The sequence below is a fragment of the Quercus lobata genome, chromosome 3 (assembly GCF_001633185.2).
Source record: "Quercus lobata isolate SW786 chromosome 3, ValleyOak3.0 Primary Assembly, whole genome shotgun sequence".
Taxonomy (NCBI): domain Eukaryota; kingdom Viridiplantae; phylum Streptophyta; class Magnoliopsida; order Fagales; family Fagaceae; genus Quercus; species Quercus lobata.
This window is the reverse complement of record NC_044906.1, coordinates 30,430,535-30,453,023: the sequence shown is the minus strand read 5'-3', so window position 1 is coordinate 30,453,023 and position 22,489 is coordinate 30,430,535. Positions and strand designations below refer to the sequence as shown.

Sequence of the window (22,489 nt, the reverse complement as noted above, 5' to 3'; positions counted from 1 at the left end):
TTGCAGAAACAAAAAAAAATCTCTCTATAGCTTAAGAAACACAATATAATAAAATCAAAGAGATAAAATTTTCAGAGGACAAAATATTATAGATAATTTAAAAGAATTTTGGTTTAATTCTTGAACACCGCAACTCCATAAAATTCATACTAATAATAATATTTTATGATAGCGCAGTTAGAATTTTGGTTTAATTCTTGAACACTGAATTGGAAATTGATTATATGAGTATTCAATGGTGAACAAAGTACTATGTATTAATTAATATATAAACAAAACTAACCTTACAAAAGCTGAACTTTATAAGCTAAAATCTGTACCGTGCATTATAGATCTTGAATGCTTTAGGGTTTCCTACGTCCGCAGAGAGAGACAGTTTGCAGAAACCGTGACTTTATATTTCTTAACTTGAGAGAGGGGTAAGGTTGCTAGGGTTTTGAGAAATTATAATTTTTATTTATTTTTTATTTTTTAAATATTGTGCTGACGTGGAAAATTGTGGTGCCAGCAAAGACTTCGGTTTTATATATATATATATATATATATAGATGAGAAAACATAACGTGGGGAGCGACCTTGTTTAAGGTATTTAATTTTTGATTATTTTTAGTTAACATTTTTTTTAATTAAGAAATAAATATTAAATAAGTTAACGGCAGCAATTAACGGATTCTTAATAGAGTACTGAATTGAGAATGACTGAAATTTAAAGGACTGAAATGACAAAATGTAAACTTAGAGGACTGAAATGAAAAATGGTGAAACTTAAAGGATGAGTTTTACATTTTAGTCTAATCTTTAATATGTAACTAAAGGGAAGGGAAATTTTTTATGGTATTGAATTTTAAAATGAAAAGCATACATTTCCTTCTTCTTATTCCTTTCTTTTTTTTTTTTTTTTTTTTTAAATTTTTTTTATAGCGAAAACACTATTTTGATTCTTACATTTTGAAGTCATAATCAATTTGGTTCATATATTTTGGTAGCAATCAATTTGATCCTTGATATTTTCAACTTGCACTCAATTTGGTCCCTACCGTTAACTCACTAACGGTAAATGCATACGTGGCAAACGGTATGTACGGTTGACATACTTAAAGCTTAGGTGGCAACTAAAATAATAATATAAAATGACACATCAACATATGAGCAAAAATAATAATTTATCAATTAAAGGAAATTAAAAAAATTAAAAGAAAAAACATGAATTCAGATCTATTGTTGAACATGAACACAGTCAAAACCCAAAAAAAATTAAACCCAAATCAAATCCACAAATCTCATCTCTTTAATTCAAGTTGGAAGCTGAAGTCTAAAAGAAGAAGAAGGCGAAGAAAGAATAGACGAAGATGAAGAACAAGGTGATCTTACAACTTCTTAAAACCTCTTGACTCCAAACTCTTCAGTTAAAATCTATTTCTACCCACTCATGCTCTCTCCTTGTATTGAAAATTCGAAACTGTTACTCTCTCCCACAAACCAAAACATTAAAAAAATTTATATAAAAAAAAAGTGTTAAATCAAACTCTTCAAACACAAGGTCTTTTATATTTTGCTAATAATAATGCGAAAATAGGGGGATTCAATAAAATTTTTTGAATATTTGTTTGTGGGTTTTTAAGTGTATGCAATTTGAATTTGTTTGGATGGTTGAGATCCATTAGTTCAAGTGTTTGATAATATAAACCCAATGTTTTAAATTTTAATAGTAACGTGCTGGGCTTTTTTGTTTTACTTTTTTAAGGGGTGAAATTATATTAAATGTGGCTGGTTGGTGGTGCAGAATGATGTATGCAAGAACCCAACATTTAGGTCGCAGTTCCATGCAATTCGGACCAAATTAACCCACAAACCTTCACCTTGATCTTCATCTTCATCTACTCCTCTTCGCCTTCTTTTTAGGCTTCTATTTCCTTTCCAACACGGATTGAAGAGCTGAGATTCGTGGATTTAATTTTTCTGGGCTCTGGGTGTTCATGTTCAGGAGCAAATCTAAATTCATGTTTTTTCTTTTAATTTTTTAAATTTCTTTAAATTGATAAATTATTTTGTTTACTTATATGTTGATGTGTCATTTTATATTATTAATTTAGTTGCCACCTAAGCTTTAAGTATGTCAACTGTACACACCGTTTGCCACATTGGCATTTTCTGTTAGTGAGTTAACGGCAGTGACCAAATTGAGTTCAAGTTGAAAATATTAGGAGCTAAATTGATTGCTACAAAAATGTAAGGACCAAATTGACTATGACTCCAAAATGTAGGGATTTTTTTTTTTTTGAAGCCAAAATGTAGGGATTAAAATAGTGTTTTCGCCTTCTTTTTTTTTTTAAGTGGGGAAGGGGTTTCTGTTTTGATTCTTGGAAACACATCCTGTGATCAGGATTAAGGTGGAACTACAACCATTTAGTTTGGATTGCATGAGCTATATACATGGAATTAATTTGACAAAGTCCAATCTAATTATGTGTGTATATATATATTTAGAGCAAAACTTAGATACACTATCTTACATACTGTTCTTTAAATTCTCCTCTTAAATTTGAACCACTTGTCTAGTTTAATAACTCAGATAAACGGTGTTAAACTTAAAATACCATCTCTTCCCCCCCCCCCCCCTCATATACATGAGAGAATGAAGAACCCCATGACATAAGATCTTTCCTATTTCGCACCCTCGATTTGAACCAATTTGGATTCTGGAAAATCGACAAAGGGTAAGAAGGGCCAGTGGATGATGCATAAGAAGAAGAAGGTAAGGCATAAGAAGGAGAAGATGCAGATGAAAAGGTGGGAGTTTGGAAAATAAAAAGGAATTTAGATTACTTGGAGAAGGATTGGGTGTGGGTTTGAAGAGATTTTGCAAGTTCTGTTCCTTAATTTTGGAGATTTAGGCTTTTAGGGAAGTCACGAGAGAGAGAGAGAGAAAATGAGAGTTTTTTGTCGTTGTAGTTTTTTTGTATAAATTTTAGTTGGCTTTTTGTTGGCCTTTTGATGATGATACACAACAGATATAGGATTCACTCATTAAGATCTCTAAAGTTCTTCTTTAGCAAAAGGAAAAGATCAAGTCCTAAAGACAGAGATTTAAAGCCATGGGGTTGTCTTGTGGTATAGTAAAAGAAAAAGAAAGAAATGGTATTTTAACATCGTTTGCCTGAGTTGTTAAATTAGATAGATGGTTGAAATTTAAAAGGAGAACTTAAGGAATAATACTTAAAGTATTGTATTTAAGTTTTATTCATTAAAAACTAACGTCATAGATTGAAACTCTCCTAAAAAGAAAAAAGAAAAAAAGAAAAAATCTTAGATGTCTATGTTAAAAACACCACACAATATCATTGAGCTATAAGGCTCTGAGCATTCATTATATAATTTATGAATATTTAGTGTGGGTCCGGGAAGTTTACAATCCGGCCCAAACTCTATCTGGGCCCAGGGCCCATGTCGAGGAGGTCTTTTGCCGAGGACGAATGATCGATGGCCGGGGTGTCAAGGGGAACGGCTGAGAAACTACCCTGTCCTCGGCATTCCAGAACTTCAATGGGAAGATCAACGTCTTGGTGAGGGCTACCCCCAAACAGCCCCCTGAAGGGGATGTGAGTGGAATGGGGCCCACAGGGGAGCAGGGTGTAAAATTGGATCAAGGAAAGTGCGTCCCCTCCGCATTAAATGCACCTGCCAACGTCCAGATCCGGTTAATGAGAAAAGACGTTTGGACGGTGTAACTTCGATCTTCGCAACTAGAAGAAAGTAAGAGGGGACGGTTGATGGGATGGATACAAAAATAAGCACCTGCCTGACCAACAAGTGGAGGACTAGGATCAACCAAGAAGGACTATATAATGAAAAGGTAGGTGCACCGAAAAAGGGGCTGGGAAAAATGGCCAAAAATTAGAGCCTCCCAGCCCACCTCCAGGAGAAAGACTCCAGGGGTGAAGACAACTTAACCATATATGAATACTGCGAAAAACCCACCGCCTGGTGACCAAGGCCTAGCCTTCCAAACCCACGCTCTACAAATGATATTGTATGGGCCTTTTTACGTACGAACCCAACACTGTTACGGTTCGTTACGAATCGTGTCCTTACATTTAGTTAATTCAAATAATTGTTACATACAACTTACACTAATGGGATTGCGGCTCTATTAATCAAAATAATAATTATATAGTTTTGTTTTTAACAAGATATTACACATATTATTTAGCCCCAACGAAAAACTTGTGGCTTGTCACCACATACACATATTGTATTACAAGATAATTTCTACTCACAACTCATACGGCTACAATATTCAACTTTTAAAATTTATCTTACCTTTATTTTTGTACATCTATACTACTATTTAAGGGGCTTCCTCTGTTTGGATTCCTCAATTTTTATGCCAAAAATACCCTTAAATTCATCTGTTTGTATAGCTTAAATAATAGGGTTAGATATATAAAATTAGTGATTTAAAAACCCCTAATTTTTAGCTAAATTTAAAATAAATAATTTTTTTTTTCTCCCACCTCCACATTTCACTCTCACGTTCATAGTCAAGTAATAATACAACTTCTTCTTTTTTTTAAAAATAAATAAATATAGAACTGTTTTATTTTCTCCCTTAAACGTACTCTTTTTTTTTTTTTTTTTTTCTAAGTAATTGCAAAAATGAAATTGTCTGCAACTTTTTATCACTAAACGGTTTAACAAATTTCAAAAGTTTGAAGCTTTACTCTTAACTTCTAATCATTGTCTTTTATTTTGATTAAAAAAAAAATTAATTTTTCAAAATTCTTTCTTATTCCTTAACTAACCACCATCCAAATATATATATATATATATATTCCCAACAAAAAAAAAAAAAAAAAAGAAGTTAACAATTGGATAAGATAAACTACAATGAACTATCGCTTTAAAAAAAATCTGTTTACAAATTCTCACAAACACAACTTCAAACTTCCACCCATTATCATTAAGCAGTTATAATGGTCTCCCTCCATCCCTATCCTCCATAGCAACAACTATTTTGTATGTAGCCTCTGTAATAAACATTGTTTTATGTTTTTAGGATAAAAGTTTGCAATCAAAGGGTAGGGGACGTGAAGTCCGTGCTACAAATGATATGCCACCATTTTGAAGTCCCTTCATGTTGACAACCTGGCCGCTAAAGTTCATTATAAAGTCTACATTCCTAACAAAGCAACATCATCTCTAGAGGTAATTATTTCATGTTGTCTGGATCTAAATATATGTTAGAATGTATTGTGGGAGTTGGATTTGGGAAGTGTCTTCCTAAGTTTAGTAAGCCTAGATTCACATGTTTAATTTTTTTAGTACATTCTATGTAAAGAGATCAAAAAATAATTAAAATTTACCCAAAAAATAAAAAGCCTCCGAGCACGCATTGCTCAGCATAGTCTTATTTCAAATATCTTATTTCAAATACTATTATAGCTATATGTACAAAAATAAAGACACCAATCAATTTTTGGTGTAAGTGGGGATTGAGCCCAGATTTCTTATTCAACCATTAGAGATTTTACTAGTTGAGCTAACCGGAACCCACAAATATATCCAAGTTATGTCACATGATTGGATCATTAACCACACATAAATGTATACAACGAATTATATAGCATCATTCGGACAGGTTTAGTGCAATTAGACACTGGACCCAATTCTAAACCTGACACAACACATGACAAGTGACTGGAGAAGAAATAAAGGTAAAAAAAATTAAGGAAAAAAAAAGAGATGAGAACCATAGAATAGAGTCAAAGATAACATTTACTCCTTCACACATTGGTCAGGTGATTCCATCTAGTCTATTAAAGAATCCCAAAGGAATGACTTTTCTGGCCACACATTGCTCAGCATAGTCTTCACTCTTCAATCTTTAGATTTCCTACTGTAAGCTTCTATCGGAGTTTAGACCTAAACTTCGGAATTTGCTAATGCACATAACGAAAACCTTAAGTATCCAGCCGACATGACAAACCCAAGAATTCAATGAATTGGAAGAATTGTAAGAATCACCCTCACTTCATATAATTCGTTTATTAGATCCTTAAAATGAATTACTTGTTTGGTTATTGACACTGGTAACCTTTGCTGTTTAATCTTGTATATGGATTATCAATCCGATCAGTGTAAAAAAAAAAAAAATCCCTTTTGAGACTCAATCTCCATGCTACCTATGTGAGTTCTTCGGTGCCTTTGATCTTGAAAAGTATATAGATTTTTTTATATATAAAATTGTAAAGTACAAAGTTTTGATTAATATTTATTTTGCTTCTAAAGTTTTAAATTTTTGAATTTGGTTCCCCCCCAGTTGCTATTTTACATCCTCACATGTTCAAAAATTGGCTCCAACCAGGTTGCTATTGCTAAAAAAATTTAGCAACCATGAACCGTGGGTTTTTATATATACAACTCACTGTAGCTTAGGATGTATAAGTTTTAATATTATTTTATTCTCACTTTTCCCAATTAAAAATAAAATACGCTCTTTCTCATCTCTCATGTCTCCATCTCCATCTGATCTCATCAGTTCTCTCTCTCAACAAAATTAGAGTTTCCTCCCTCAAATCAGTGCTCTCTCTTCTCCCTTCTGCCGATCTCTCTCTCTGACCGGACCAAAATCATAGCACTGCAACTCTAATGGGACATGATCATGCTACACCTACTATAGTTCTTTGTGAATGTATTATTAAATTACTGTTTTAAAATATCACATTTTCATTATTCTCAACACATGCATCAAATTTCATTTTGATTCAATGAATAATCTAATATTTTGTGTAAAATTTTAAAATATAAAAAAATTAAATTTAAATATTTTTATAAATCAGCTAGTTATTGATATATTATCTTAAACTTTTACAAACATGCAAGTATAAAGAGAAAATGTAATTCATCCCCAAAAAAGAAAGCTGTAATTTTATAATGGATTTATCAAAATACACATCCTTGAAAAATCATGAATTAGTGTAACAGGCAGAGTGCTTTGGTTTGCATATTTAAGTTGCTTGCATTGTATTGTTGAAATGATATCCTATACTCAGTCTTTTTGAATGGCAATAACACAACATGGCAAGTAGTGTTATTCAAAGTTGTCTATTTCATTATGTTTTAGCTGAAATGATTGGACATTTTGTCCCAATCAATCAATTAATACTTCCTTTGATCTACCTTGGCCAAAATTCCAGCCCATTCCAATCCGTTCTACCCATTTTAGGCTACCTTGATTTTCCTTTACATCATTCATTACTCTTTTTAATCTCTAATTTTATTTTGGGGGGGTTGGGGGGGGGGGGGGGAGGATTTGCTCATATATGAGTATTACATGTCTTTTTTTCTTGATTGATATTTCAAATTTGGTCCTAATAGGCTAAGGTATTTAAATTGATTGATTCATGGTTGTTATAATTATTAGTTATAATACTATTTACATATTTATAGTTCATATCATGAAGTTACTTGTTTATGTAGCGATGATATTAATAATATATATTATTTGGTTTTCAATTTACACTTTAATATGGTATGCACTATGTGATAAACTTTAGGTATATTTATTTTGTGTTATAAAAATATTTTATAAAATTAATGATTATCCTAAAATGATATGTTGAAATAGATCAATATTATATATTTTTTTCCAATAGACAAACTAAAAAATCTTTAAAATAGAATTGATAACTTTGATTTTCTCATGATTGACAACGGCTAAATTACTAAAAATAAACTAAAAAATTACGAGAGGAAAGTGAGCAAATAAATAAGGTATAATTTAATGTAGTTGGGTAGCACAATAATTTTTCAAGACCTAGTTTTGAGTCTTTTTACCATGTAAATAAAATTTTGAAATCAAGAAAGATGTTTATGTTATTTGAAAGTTTTTTTCTAATGGTTTCATTCTATTCAATATCTCAAAATAAAAGGCAGTGCAATATTAAAAAGAAAAAAAAAGAAGAAGGTAATAATATATTCTAGTTAACTTAATTGATAAAGTCTCTTAAGTAAAATAAGATATTTGGATTCTAATCATGCATTCATGCCTACACAAGAAGCAACAAAGTAGTGTCTAGCTTGACGGTAATAAAAGGCAATCATTATGGATTAGACACCACAAATTTCAAATATTTTTATAACACAAAATAAATATACCTAAGTTTATCACATAGTGCATACCATATTAAAGTGTAAATTGAAAACCAAATAATATATATTATTAATATCATCGCTACATAAACAAGTAACTTCATGATATGAACTATAAATATGTAAATAGTATTATAACTAATAATTATAACAACCATGAATCAATCAATTTAAATACCTTAGCCTATTAGGACCAAATTTGAAATATCAATCAAGAAAAAAAGACATGTAATACTCATATATGAGCAAATCCTCCCCCCCCCCCCCCCCCCCCAAAAAAAAATTAGAGATTAAAAAGAGTAATGAATGATGTAAAGGAAGATCAAGGTAGCCTAAAATGGGTAGAACGGATTGGAATGGGTTGGAATTTTGGCCAAGGTAGATCAAAGGAAGTATTAATTGATTGATTGGGACAAAATGTCCAATCATTTCGGCTAAAACATAACGAAATAGACAACTTTGAATAACACTACTTGCCATGTTGTGTTATTGCCATTCAAAAAGACTGAGTATAGGATATCATTTCAACAATACAATGCAAGCAACTTAAATATGCAAACCAAAGCACTCTGCCTGTTACACTAATTCATGATTTTTCAAGGATGTGTATTTTGATAAATCCATTATTAAATTACAGCTTTCTTTTTTGGGGATGAATTACATTTTCTCTTTATACTTGCATGTTTGTAAAAGTTTAAGATAATATATCAATAACTAGCTGATTTATAAAAATATTTAAATTTAAATTTTTTATATTTTAAAATTTTACACAAAATATTAGATTATTCATTGAATCAAAATGAAATTTGATGCATGTGTTGAGAATAATGCAAATGTGATATTTTAAAACAGTAATTTAGTAATACATTCACAAAGAACTACAGTAGGTGTAACATGATCATGTCCCATTAGAGTTGCAGTGCTATGATTTTGGTCCGGTCAGAGAGAGAGATCGGCAGAAGGGAGAAGAGAGAGCACTGATTTGAGGGAGGGAACTCTGATGGTAGCAATTTTGTTTTGGGGTAATTTTGGTGGTGACAAATTGAGGTTTGTGGTTGAGTTTTGGTGGAAGGTGGTAGTGGGTTTTTGCAGAGAAAGAAAGAGGAAGAGAGGAGAGAGAAACATAATTTTTATTATTATTATTTGATAGTGTAGTTTATATTATTTTAATGAGTTGTATCTAAAAGTAGAAACTAGGATGTTGGGTGAGTTGTAAAACAAGATAGTAAAATAGATAAAGTTGGTTTTGAGGATGTAAAATAGATAATTTCTTAAGAAATCCGGATGTTAGTGCTCACGTTACCAATTTTTTGATTGGGAAATGGGAATCCTTTTGTCCACGCCTTCATTAAGTAACATGTTAAGCATGTTATGTATGCTTGATGAAAATCATGCAAAAAATAATGTCAAGTCAATTAGAAAACATTACAAAATTAAAAAGCTAAAAGAAATAAAAAAAAAAAAACTAAAAAAAATAAAAAGGAAAATAATATTATTCTCTGGCCATCCAAACAAAATCTAGCATCTCAATTTCTAACATGAAATTAAATAAGAGATTTATTAGAATCACTCACTACAACCTCCTTCAAACTCAGAATCCCATAACCAAATTATTCACAACCCACTTTTGGGTCTTAGTTTTAGTTCATACCCAACGCAAACTAAACATTTGTGATACGACCATCCAAATATCAGTGAAAATTCTAGTGCTATATTCAGCTTCTAGGAAAATGTAGTAGATTTGAAAATATTTAGGAATGAGAACCAAATTTGTGTTGCACTTGTACCAATGCCCTTAAGAAAATAATTTTGATTTCAAATGGTTTCTACCTTCTAGGTACGTGGACATATGAAAACTGGAAAGTAATTTCCACTCCTTAATTTTTTATTATATTTTTTAATTTGAAAAAGACAAAAACACATCAAAAAAATTTTGATTTACTAAAACCCAAAATATAAAATCATTCAAATTTATGGTGCTTTTGTTTGTTTTGTTTTTATTTTTTGGAGGGGTTTTACTAACATATGTTAAGGCAATTTATGTTAGTAAACCATTTTAGAAAATTTTTTATCGAGAATTAAAAAAGTTGTCAAACTTTTGTAACAACTTTTTCAATTTCCCATAAAAATTTTCTTAAAATGAATTATTAATGTATGTTCTAAAGGCATACACTAACCGAACTCTTTTTTGAGTATTGGTAGTTTGGTACTGATTCTGCATTTGAGACAGTGGAGTGACTGGGGTCGAATAGTGTATTACTCTTTACTCACCGGCACATGTAAAGGTGGGCCCTCTGAGACAACCTTAGTCTCCGCATGCACTAAATAGCTGTACTAACATTATTGATGGATGGGTCATGTTAACGGGTGACTTAACGTAATGGTTAACAATTTATTTTAGAAAAGTTTTGATACTATTTTTATGAGGAAAAAAAAACTGTCAAAATATTAATTTTTTTTCTCATAAAAAATTTATTTAAATGGATTGTTAACAATAGCCCTAAGGTCATCCGCTAGCATTTTCCTTGATTGATTGCACTTCCAGGACTTGGTCCTGGAGCAGCCTACATCTGTTTGCTGGGTTTCTTCTTTAGAATCAACAGTTTGCTTTTTCATCAGTAGTCTCTTTGTGTTTGTGTTATCAATCAAAAACAGTTCCTTTTCTTGATTTTCAAAAGGAAAAAAAAAAAAAGAGAGTTCCATTTCCAAGTATGGCTCGAGGTCTTATTTCTACCATAATGGACCAGCTTGGTTCACTCATTGCTTCAGAGTTCAAGGACCGGCTTGGTTCACTTTTTGCTTCGGAGTTCACGTCCATAGTAAATGTCGAGGAAGAAGTTGAAAAGCTTAATGATGCAGAGGAAAGGCAAGTGAAGGAGAAAGTTGTAAATTACAGACCATAAAGTTTGGATTCATATTTATTTTGCCCCTAAAGTTTTAAAAATTTTAATTTGTTTCCCTAATGTTACCAATTTTTTGATTGGGAAATAGAAACAAGTAATGTAAAGTCAAACAGGTAATGTAAATTTTAATTTGGTTCCCTAATGTTACCAATTTTTTGATTGGGAAATAGGTGCAAGTAATGTAAAGTCAAACACGTAATGTAAATTTTAATTTGGTTCCCTAATGTTACCAATTTTTTGATTGAAAAATAGGAACAAGTGATGTAAAGTCAAACAAGTAATGTAAAGTCAAACAATTAATGTAAATTTTAATTAGGTTCCCTAATGTTACCAATTTTTTGATTGGGAAATAGGAACAAGTGATGTAAAGTCAAACAAGTAATGTAACTTTTAATTTGGTTCCCTAATGTAACCAAATCATGCCACACCAAAAAAGTAATGTAAAGTCAATTAAAAAACATTAAAAAAACGAAAAAAAGGAATATAATTTTATTCTCTTCCCATCCAAACAAAACCAAACATCTCAATTGCTAACACTTAATTAAACAAGTGATTTAGAATCACTACAACCTCCTTCAATCTCAAAATCCCATCACCAGAATATTCACAACCCGCCTTTGGGTCTTAGTTTTAGTTCAATACCCAACCCAAACTAAACATTTATGACAAGATCATCTCGACATCAGTGAAAATTCTAGTGCCATATTCAGGCGAAAATGGTTTGCTACCACGATTTAGCAAAAAAATTAGTAATCTACTACTGTTTTGAAAATATGTAGGGATCTCCAACTTTTTGGGCACTCGAGTTTGGTGAAATCGAGTTTTCAATGGTAATTGAGTACATGAAACTTGAGTACCAAGGAAAAATTTTGAAAATTTTTTATGGTACTCGAGTTCCATAAAAAATTTTCCGACAAATTTGAAGACTATTTTTAAAGAACTCGAATTTCTAGAACTGGAGTTTCACGGTAAACTCGATTTTCACAAACTCGAGTTTTTTCAAAAAGGTGGTAGGTCCTTACATATTTCCAAAATAGTAGTACATTGCTATTTTTTTTGCTAAATAGTAATAGTGGACCATTTTCACGGCCATATTCAGCTTTTGGGAAAATGTAGTAGATTCGAAAATATTGGAATGAGAACCAAATTGGTGTTGCACTTGCACCAACACCATTAAGAAAATAATTTGATTTCAAATGATTTCCACTTTCTAGGTAGGTGGACATATGGAAACTGGAAAGTAATTTCCAAGCCACATCAAGTAATTTATTATTATTTTTTAAAGAAAAAAACAAAAACACATCAAGTGGTCCACTAAAAACCCAAAATATAAAATTCATCCAAACAATATCTTAATGTCTATTATGTAAAATGGGCTTACCGACCATTTTTTCCACATTCGATATCAATTCGTTAAAATCTCCCACGAGAACTATGCTTGATTAATTTAGATTTTTTTTTCCCCATTTTTTGAAGGGAACTGAGCTCAGTGAGCTGTCTAAAGCCAATTTTGAAAATGAGGTGAAGCATAATCTGATCGGTGGGTAAAATAAAATTAGTGAACAAATGTGAACTACTAGTAATTGACTACATGCGAAGGTAGGCCCTCTTTACTCACCGGCACGTGTGAAGGTAGGCCCTCTGAGACACCAAGGCTTAATCTCCGCGTTGACTGACATTATTGATCGATTGCACTTCCAGATCTTGGTCTTGTAGCTGCTACGCCTGTATCCGTTGGTTGCGTTTCTTCTCCACAATCAACAATTTGCTCTTTCATCAGTAGTCTCTTTGTGTTCGTGTTTGTGTTATCAATCAAAAAGAGTTCCTTTTCTTGGTTTTCCAAAAAAAAAAAAAAATTCCATTTCCAAAGTATGGCTTGGGCTCTTGTTTCTACCATCGTGGACCAGCTTGGTTCACTCATTGCTTCAGAGTTGAAGGACCGGCTTGGTTCGCTTCTTCCTTCAGAGGTTGCGTCGATTGTAAATGTCAAGGAAGAAGTCGAAAAGCTTGAACGCAAATTCCACGAGATCCAGGCAAAGCTCAACGATGCAGAGGAAAGGCAAGTGAAGGAGGAAGCTGTGAGGCTTTGGTTAGAAAAGCTCAACAACGTATCCTACGAGATGGGCGACGTATTGGATGAGTGGAACACTGCCAAGATCAAAGCAGACATTGAGAAAAAAGAAGAAGCTGAAGCTAGTACTGCTAAGAGGAGGAAGGTATTGTCCCTTGTTTCTACTTTTTTTCAGCGTCGTGATATTGCTCTTAAGATAAAAGAAATTACTGAAAAGTTAGATGAGATTGACAGAGAGGGAGATATGTACCAGTTTGCACTGACTCGTGTCAATGAAAAAGTTATGAGACCACTAACTGATTCCCACGTTGATGTGTCGAGCATTTTCGGTCGTGATGAGGTTAAGGGTGATCTAGTGAACAGCCTATTGGGCAGGGGTAATGAAGAAGAAAGAAGCCCACATGTCATTTCTTTAGCGGGCATGGGTGGTGTTGGGAAAACCACTCTTGCTCAACTAGCATATAATGATAGTGAGGTGAATTCTGCCCATTTTGAGATAAAGGGGTGGGTTTGTGTTTCTAATCCTTTCAATAAGTTTATGGTTGCCAAAGAAATCATTCAAGCATTTGAAGACAATGACTCCAAAAAAGGTGACTCCAACACTACTCACTGGCCAAGTCTAATGGATAAAATACGTGAATTGGTTCGGGGAAGAAAGCTATTTCTTGTCCTTGATGATGTGTGGACTGAAGACTCCACATTGTGGGAGCCATTTAGACTTGCACTCCAAAATGCTGCCCAAGGCAGTAGAATTCTAGTCACTACACGTAACAATAGAGTTGCACAAGTTATGGGAAGTGCAAAAATGATCAATTTGGAGGAATTGTCTGATGATGACTGCTGGTCGATTTTTAGTACAATAGCATTTTCTGACAGGGATTCTGAGCAACGTAAGGATTTAGAAGAGATTGGTAGGAAAATATCAGACAAGTGCAAAGGCTTGCCCCTTGCTGCAAGGACTCTAGGGAGTCTCATGCGCTTCAAGAGTCGGAAGGAACAGTGGGAGAAGGTTTTTTGTAGTAGATTGTGGGAATTCAAAGACGTTGAAAGAGGTCTTTTTGCACCATTGTTACTGAGTTATTATGATTTGCCCTCGCCACTGAGACGGTGTTTCTTATATTGTGCTCTCTTTCCAAAAGATTATGACTTTTCTGATGAGGATTTGGTATCTATGTGGATGGCACAAGGTTATATTAAGTCGAATGCAAGAAGTGTGGCAAGTGATTACTTAGAAATTTTATTCATTCGCTCTCTCTTCCAAGATTTTAGGGGTGATGTATATGATGAAAATATTAGGGGGTTCAAGATGCATGATATAGTGCATGATTTGGCACAGTTCATGGCAAAAAATGAATGCATCACAATCAATGGTTACGAAGAGTACAGGCCAAATCTTCAAAATGCTCGGCATTTGTATTTAGAAATTCCACAAAATGCTCAAATTCCCGAGTCCATCTACAACGCAAAAAATCTACGCACCCTCATCGTTGTAGGTCATGATAGTTATAATGTGTCCAAGTTGTTCCATCATTTTAGATGTTTACGGACATTAAGTTTGAGCTGTCATTAAGGTAAATTGAAGGTTTCGGATGAAATAGAAGATTTGATGCATTTAAGGTATCTCAAAATACCTACTTGGCTAGAAAACGAATTGCCTGAAACCATATGTAATCTATGCAATTTACAATTTTTGAATATTACAAGTAATCACTCAGCTGGGTTCAAGAAATTACCACAGGGGATGAGTAAACTGATTAATTTAAAACGTCTTATTTTCAAAGAACCTTTGGAATATCTTTTTGAGTTTCCAAGAGGGACTGGGAGATTGAGCTCTCTTACAAAATTAGGTCATTTCTTTGTAGGTGGCAAGGATGATAGCCAAAGATGTGGACTCGGAGAATTAAAAGATTTGAACCACCTTCAAGGAACTCTTAAAATATGTAGGCTGGGGAACGTGGTAGATGTGTGTGAGGCCAAGAATGCAGAGCTCAATAAAAAGATAGGCCTCCGTGATTTGTATCTGTACTTTTCTGGAGAGAACGTAGAGAATGATGGAGGAAGAATGGAGACTGATGTATCAGTTCTGAATGCCTTAGAGCCACCTCCAGGCTTGGAGAAGTTAGAAATTGATTCGTACCGGGGCACCACAATGTTCCCTAATTGGATGATGTCCCTAGCCAAATTGAAAAGGCTTTCTCTGTCAAATTGCGAAAATTTAGAGCGCATACCTCCTTTGGGAAAGCTTCAGTTCCTTGAACATTTAATTATAGGTGCTCACGCTTTTCCATTCAAAAAGTTGGGTGTTGAATTTTTGGGAATAGAATCTGAAAACAAGAAAGACGGCATAATAAAAATATTCCCAAATTTGAAAACTCTCCGGTTTTTCCTTTTGCTCAAGTGGGAAGAATGGATTGGGATTGAAGGACAAGAAGAGGAAGATTGTATTATTATAATGCCCTGTCTTCAAAAGTTGCAAATTTGGACGTGCCCAAAGTTGAAGTCCCTGCCGGATTTCCTTTTTAAAACTTCATTGCAGGAGTTTGAGGTGAGTGGCAGTCCGATTCTCTGCAAACGTTACCAAAGAGGGACAGGAGAGGACTGGGCCAAGATTTCCCATATCCCAAACATCAGGATTGATGGAATTGAAGTGCAAAGAGACGGTCAAGAAGTTATTCGATGAGGTAACTTTTTCTACTTCTTCTCGGGCTCCTCCTTTTATTTTGCCCAAAAAATAATAAAAAATCAATTAATATTCTTATTTTCTGCCAAAATTTCCCACTGGGAAAGAATTACTAACAACGTAGGTTGATGAATTTATCAAATTCTCAATAATTTGATTAGGTTATTTCATTTACGGTTTAATGTTTATGTGGGTCTTGCACATTTTCTTCATTTCAGATGATGAAGAAGAGTTTGACCAAGAAGAGCAGTCTGAGGACGAAGAAGAGGGCCAATGATCTTTGCGTTTCTAGGTTCACAAAGTTTAGCTACAAGTAGAGATTTATCAATGTCGATTTGTGTGTGTGTCTGTGTCGCCAAAGTTCATTCTCGGCTTGATTAAGTGTTGCAGAATTCTGATCCAGTCACAGGTAATTTCTTCCATGTTATAATAAAATATTAATTAATTATCCTGCTTATCTCTCAAAAACAAGTTAATCACGACTTTGTGAGAGATATCCATATTAGCACAGAAATGTGTGAATGCTTGTAAGATTATCTATTGAAAAGCAAAAAAAGGTTAGGCCACTTATGGTTGCAATAAGTTTAGATTTGAATTTGAATTTCGTTTATTTGGGATTGGAAAACTGTGCTTTTATTGTGGAATTGGAACTTGGTGTTATTAAGGCCTATGGTGAATGAACCGATTTAATTGCTAATTTGGAATTAGAGTCCACACAATCAACTAGAGCTTGAGTTTAAAATTATTTGACTTGATTTTGTTTTACGCAGCAGGTGAAAGCATAACCGATCTTTTAGAACACTCAGTGCATTTCAAAGTTTTTGTTTGAGGGGACTCTAATTATGGCTGCTCATATTAAATCCAATTATGGTTACATAAACTGATGCTCTTTTGTTTTCAAAGTTTTTGTTTCTAACTCTTTTTCTTTATTTTATTTTTTATTTTTTATGGATTTTGATATTATCTGGTTATTTCTAGGAAAAAGAATTACAGAAAGATGGAGAAAAGTCACCTTTTAAATATTTCTATATATATATAACAACTTTTTCTTGTGTCTAAACTTAATTCCATCTTGCGCATCTCATTTTATTTTGCTTTTGCTAGTTACTTCTAAAGAACATTGTTGTCCAATTTGTACAAAATTGTGCAATATCCATCAACATAACATTGTTATAAATTTGTATTTAAAAAAGTTTCCAAGTGGTGATATATATAATATATGTGACGAGAAATTTGGAAGTTTGTTGTTTCTTATCTTCTCTTTTATTGTAAGGTATATCTACGTATTCTTCTTAATCTTCTGTTAAGAGATGGTTTTTTTCTTATTGTCTTGTCCATCTGTAAAAACCTTATGCTAAAGATTTATTTTGTTGGCCTCATTTAAACCAGACATCACATTCTGAAATATGAGAAAGCATATTTTGTGCTTGAGCAAATATTTTGCTCTTGTTCAGTCTATACATCCATGAAATATCTTTGTTGTGCTTTGGGCCTCATTCAATCCTAACATCATATCATAGGGCTTTTTGTAGAAAGCTGTGCTATGACTTCAAAGATGCAACAAAAAAGCTTAATCTGGCTTGCTGGTTTTCTTTAGTAGTCAATCTGATTTGGTGACACATGAAAAGCAATCTAGGATCTGTCCATACTTCTTTATCTTTATTTTTCAACTCTTGACATGTGCTCTTTTTTTGTCTTACAGTTTGAAGTGTTTTGTTACATGGAAAAGTGTGAAGTACAAGCAAGAAGAAGAAACTACATATACATTGGCTTTGTTCGATTTCGATTATATACTCTTCTAATGTAAGGTTTATCTCAATATTTATGCTCAATCATCAATTTGCTTTTCCTTATCATTTTCTCCATCCATAATAACCTCATGCTAAATATTTAACTTTCTTTTGGCCTCATTTAAACCAAACATCAGATCCTAATACTTGGGGATGTACATTTTATGATGAAGCATATTTTCATGCATGAATGCACATTTGAGAAAAGGCCACTGAAAAAAAACCGCTTTATCATTTTATATTGCAGCAAGTGTATTGAGAATTGCACTAATCTAATTCAAACAATTTAGGCTCCAATTTTTACTGTAAATGTCAATCTTATGATAAATATAGAATTTAAGACCAATTGTTTACATAATTAGGCAATTAACATAAGCATGCATGGATCAAAAAATCAATCACCCACAAGAACACCAAAGTGTTGATGAGGAGGAAAACCTAAGAACAAGGCGGAAAAACCTCTCCAGGGCATCACAACACCAAACACTCCACTTATGAGAATAGTTGCAACACATACTGCGTACAAACCCTCCAAGCTAAGTAGTAACTATGTACTTGAGTCTCCAACTCCTACTAGCAACCGATTCCTTGAATCCTTTCTTCTCATTAGCCTCCATATCCGCAATTGAGCCTCCAATTGCAATCTCCATTTCTCCTTGGCAATTCTGAGATTGTTCCAGTGATTCCCAAGCTCCAATCAACACCAAAACTCTTAAGATAGTAATGGGTGTGATGGTCTTAATCTCCTGTTTGAAATTTGACAATTTGAGAGGGAGAAGGTAGAGAGATTGATGAGGGTTAAAGATCTAGGGGTTTTTTTTTTGTACTCTCTAGCTCTGCAGATAGGAATTTGGTGTGCAAAATTTGTTGAAAATGGGATCTTGTATAGTGAGGGTATGGGCTAGAACAGCAGAGAAGAATTAACTGAGTTATCTCAGGTTCTCACAGTTCCTCTTGTAATGAGGGAAGCGAATAGAGAGGCGAACTCTCTATCCAACTATTTTTCAAAATTTGATTCACTTCACATTTCGCCTAATGCTGCCAATTTCATAGGAGTGGTTCTCACAATTCCTCTTGTAATGAGAGAGGTGAATAGAGAGGTGAACTCTCTATCCAACTATTTTTCAAAATTTGATTCACTTCACATTTCGCCTAATGCTGCCAATTTCATAGGAGTGAAATTCTGCCGCTTCCAACTTCGATTTCAACACTTGTAGCACTTCACCTCACCAATGTGAGAGTCATCACATAGCACTAGGCCAGTGATAATTTCTTCAACTATTTTGCATTTGTGACTACAAGCAAGGTGTGGAGAAACTGTGAAGAATGCTAATAACGTGGGAGGCTGAGTTCTAATAAGGAAAGATATTCTTTCCTTGACTTTTCTTCTCTATGATTTCAACAATTGCAACTTTGTAGAATAGTTTCAATTGCTTTTAGGTGGAAGCTATTAATGCTCTGTTTTCTTGTCTCCTTTGTAAGTTCTATATATAGCTTCTACAGTTATGCATGTAAGGCATCTAATAAGAAAGAAGTGATATAGCCATTTAATAAGAAGTGTAGGGAGATAGCAAATAAGTGTGAGGAAATAAGTAGTGAGTGAAATAGTGAAGAATGGTGTGTGTAGCAAAGTGTGTGTAATGTATTAAGCATCAATAAAAATTCTATTTTATTGATAACTCCTTTGTGTATTCTATTTGAGTGTGGTGAGATTTATCACAAAGTATTTGACAAAATACTTTTCTTTTGAGTGTCAAATTTATTTTGACAAAGCTTCCACAGTGGCAAATCTCTACAACCAGCCCAATACAAATAACAATCCACATAATTACATGAAAACGATGAAATGTAAGATCAATAGTTACAAATAATTTGTCATGGAATTGTCCACCCACTAAAAGTCCTTACATTTATAGTGGCACATTTCCTGAGTAATCCATATTATATGGTGGAAGGTGACAGGTGACATCTATATTTCAACGATTTTCAACTTATGTAAATTCTATCCTTAAGTTTTAGGGCATGGAATTTAGTTTGCTTATTTTCATGGTTAACCCTATGTTTGGTTGGAGGGAGGTGGCCAAAAGGTGGCTGGACTACCCATCTACTCTCCCTCCATCCAAACATAGGATTAGTGTTCTGATTTTAGAGATTGGATACAAAACAGTGTAGATTTCTTGTCCTTGTGATTCAGGACTTAGGAGTTTCCTGCCATTGAAGAAGGGGAAGAGTGGGGTGTTAACACTAGGAGTAGAGGGGATGGGCATGGGCTGAGAAATCCCCCCCCCCTCCCCCCCCCCACCTTTTTTTCCCTGTTGGAAGTTGCCCAATTTGGAATGACATGAAAAAATGGACACATCCAAATTAGTCACTAATATTTATATTCTTCTTTCTCTTCTTCTGATGCTGTTGCATTTGCTGTTTAACCCATAGTCTAACTTTTCCAACCTCAAGGGCATAGGAATGCTTTGGTCTCACTCATTTGGAACATAATGCAAAATTCTCTGTTCTCATTTGGCCTCACTCAATCTAACCATCGTGCAAAAGGCTTAATGTACAAAATGTTCTGTTATAACTTCAAAGATGCTGCTAACAAGCTTAACCTGTAATCTAGTTTTTGTTTTTTTAATTTTATTTGATTTTATAAATATAAATAACCTGTAATCTAGTCTTCTTTAGTAGTCCATCTGGGTTGATGGCATATGAAAAGCAAACTAGTTAATTTTTAAATAACACCTTTAGTCGGCCTTCCATCCATAATTTTGTATTCTTGAAACCTGTTTTCAATCAACAAGTGATAATTCATTTTAAGAACAAAGAGGGAAGCCCTCATAGCTTGAACCTATAATTGCTGCTGATCATCTAGTCTTAATGTTATAGGGTTATGTAGTTGCTATTTATTAAGTTCCTAAGTCAATAAATTGTGCCTTTTTATTGTCTCAGAGGCATAAGTGTTTCATGGCATGTGGAAATGCATAGAATGACCACCATTCGATATGAAGATGTTAAATGTTTTGGGTTCATTAGTTGGATTAACAATCAGTCTTCTTGGCAGAGAAATAGAATCAATTTCTTATTGGTTTTTTGTGACTTCTTTTATTTTTGTATTCCATCATGTCTCACTCGAGGAGTTCCTTGAGGATATATGTAATTATAGAATGCCAAACAAATTAATGTACTCTATTTTATTTGCTTTTATCTCTGAATTAGTAATCAAATTTCCATTTAAAATGCACCACAAAAGTTTACCTTTATTTTTCTGCAAATCTGTAAAACTAAAATTCAAGATATGCTTGCAATTTAAATTTTTAGTATTAGACACAGACTAATGTAGTTAGGAATAAGGCCAAACCATAGCAAGAGTACAAGTCTGATTTATTTGGGCCTATGGCTAATAATTTACATGAAGATTTTGCATAGACAGAAAATATGCTTATTTACATCTAATGCAATGCATAAACAGAAAATGCTTAGCATTTGTCGAATTAGCCTTTAGCTTACCTTTATATATTTTCAACCTATTGAAAAGAAAGTTCCTTCAAACTGGGCTGTAATCTTAATTTGATTCTTTTCTTAAGAGATTAATTATGAATTGGAGCATTGTATACTTTCTATAAAAAAAACAGAATGAAATTTAGTGAAAATGGAAATTGGCTTTCATTTTTTGCTATTACAAAATCTGTATAAGAAAATGGGTAATGCGAAACAAACTGTTGCCAACAAACACTGAGCTATTTTTTATGGAGGAAGTGATCCTAGAAGTTGCACTAGAGTGTATGTTTCCTACTACAACATAATCTTACCTGCAAATCATGACAAAATTGTCTTATGCTATCTGTTTTATTCTCTTATTCCTTCAACTTGTTTATTATTGCAGGTTGAACTCTAAACTATGGTCCATATGGGTAACTGCATTTAGCTTAAGAGGGAAATAGTCATGCAAATAAATGACAATTTATTTAGCACCATAATAAGGAAAACAGGAAGTTTTAGTGGCACCTTTGAAACTGTCTACTGCATTCACCTTTTCATGGTGGTTTTTATAATGGTAGTATAGCTTGCATATTGTATCACATAATGATACATGACAGTGAGGTAAGTACTTGATCAGGTTTTGGTTTTTTGTGGTGACATTATATTTAATCCCAGAGATTTAAACTTCTTATGTTTTTCTTGATTTGTTGAGAACTAAAGTTGTAAGCATTATCTTGTGTTGTAATCTTTATTTGATTAAAGTGAATTATTTGGATTTGTCCCATGGTTTTTCACTCTACAATAGGGGGGTTTTCATGTAAAATATGGTGTAATTTTTCATGTTTGATTACTTGCGTGATTTTTATTTTACTAATGTCCGAATTATTCAATTTAGACAAAACGTGAATGCTCTAATGTCCCAACAATATGTTGTTTTTCTTTATTTTTCAGTTAAGGTAGTTTGCAAGTGACATATATAGAATGCCATGCCTCGTTGTGATATTATGAATGTTTGACCAAAAACTAAAGAGGTAAAGATCATAAAAAAGAACTTGCTAATGAGCTGTAGCACAAATGGTACTTATTTCCTTGTCAGAGTAAGTTCAAGAGTGATATTTTGGGTTCAAGACTCACTGTTTACATGTGTAGCTTACCATAAAAAATACCTTCTAGATTTGCAAACTAATCCTTTGCTACAAAACTTTTCTTGTCTTAGATCTATCAGATGGATTGCTATCTAAAATAATTTTGCAATCCAAAGGAATTCCTGGAAGTTTAAGGAGAATAAAAAATTAAATAATAATCCATTTGAGCATTAGTGGCAAGATGATTTGAATTTTCTTTTGGCGTCAATAACCTAATCAGTGTGTTCTCACTTATGATGATGGTCTAAAATCAAGCTTTTATATCTCTGGGAATC

At 33.2% G+C, this 22,489-nt stretch overlaps 2 protein-coding genes across 2 annotated transcripts; both read left to right on the top strand.

The window, feature by feature from the left end:
- The first annotated feature begins 12,925 nt into the window (after window positions 1–12,925).
- Window positions 12,926–21,804, top strand: LOC115980722 (putative disease resistance protein RGA3). Its single transcript, XM_031102944.1, has 4 exons — window positions 12,926–15,806; window positions 16,024–16,214; window positions 17,508–17,608; window positions 21,473–21,804. The coding sequence occupies exon 1, from the start codon at window positions 12,926–12,928 to the stop codon at window positions 14,693–14,695; it is 1,770 nt and encodes a 589-aa protein (XP_030958804.1). The 3' UTR covers window positions 14,696–15,806; window positions 16,024–16,214; window positions 17,508–17,608; window positions 21,473–21,804.
- LOC115980721 (putative disease resistance protein At3g14460) lies at window positions 14,867–16,082 on the top strand. Its single transcript, XM_031102943.1, has 2 exons — window positions 14,867–15,785; window positions 16,024–16,082. Exons 1-2 carry the CDS (start codon window positions 14,867–14,869, stop codon window positions 16,080–16,082), a joined length of 978 nt encoding a protein of 325 aa, XP_030958803.1.
- Window positions 21,805–22,489: the final 685 nt, after the last annotated feature.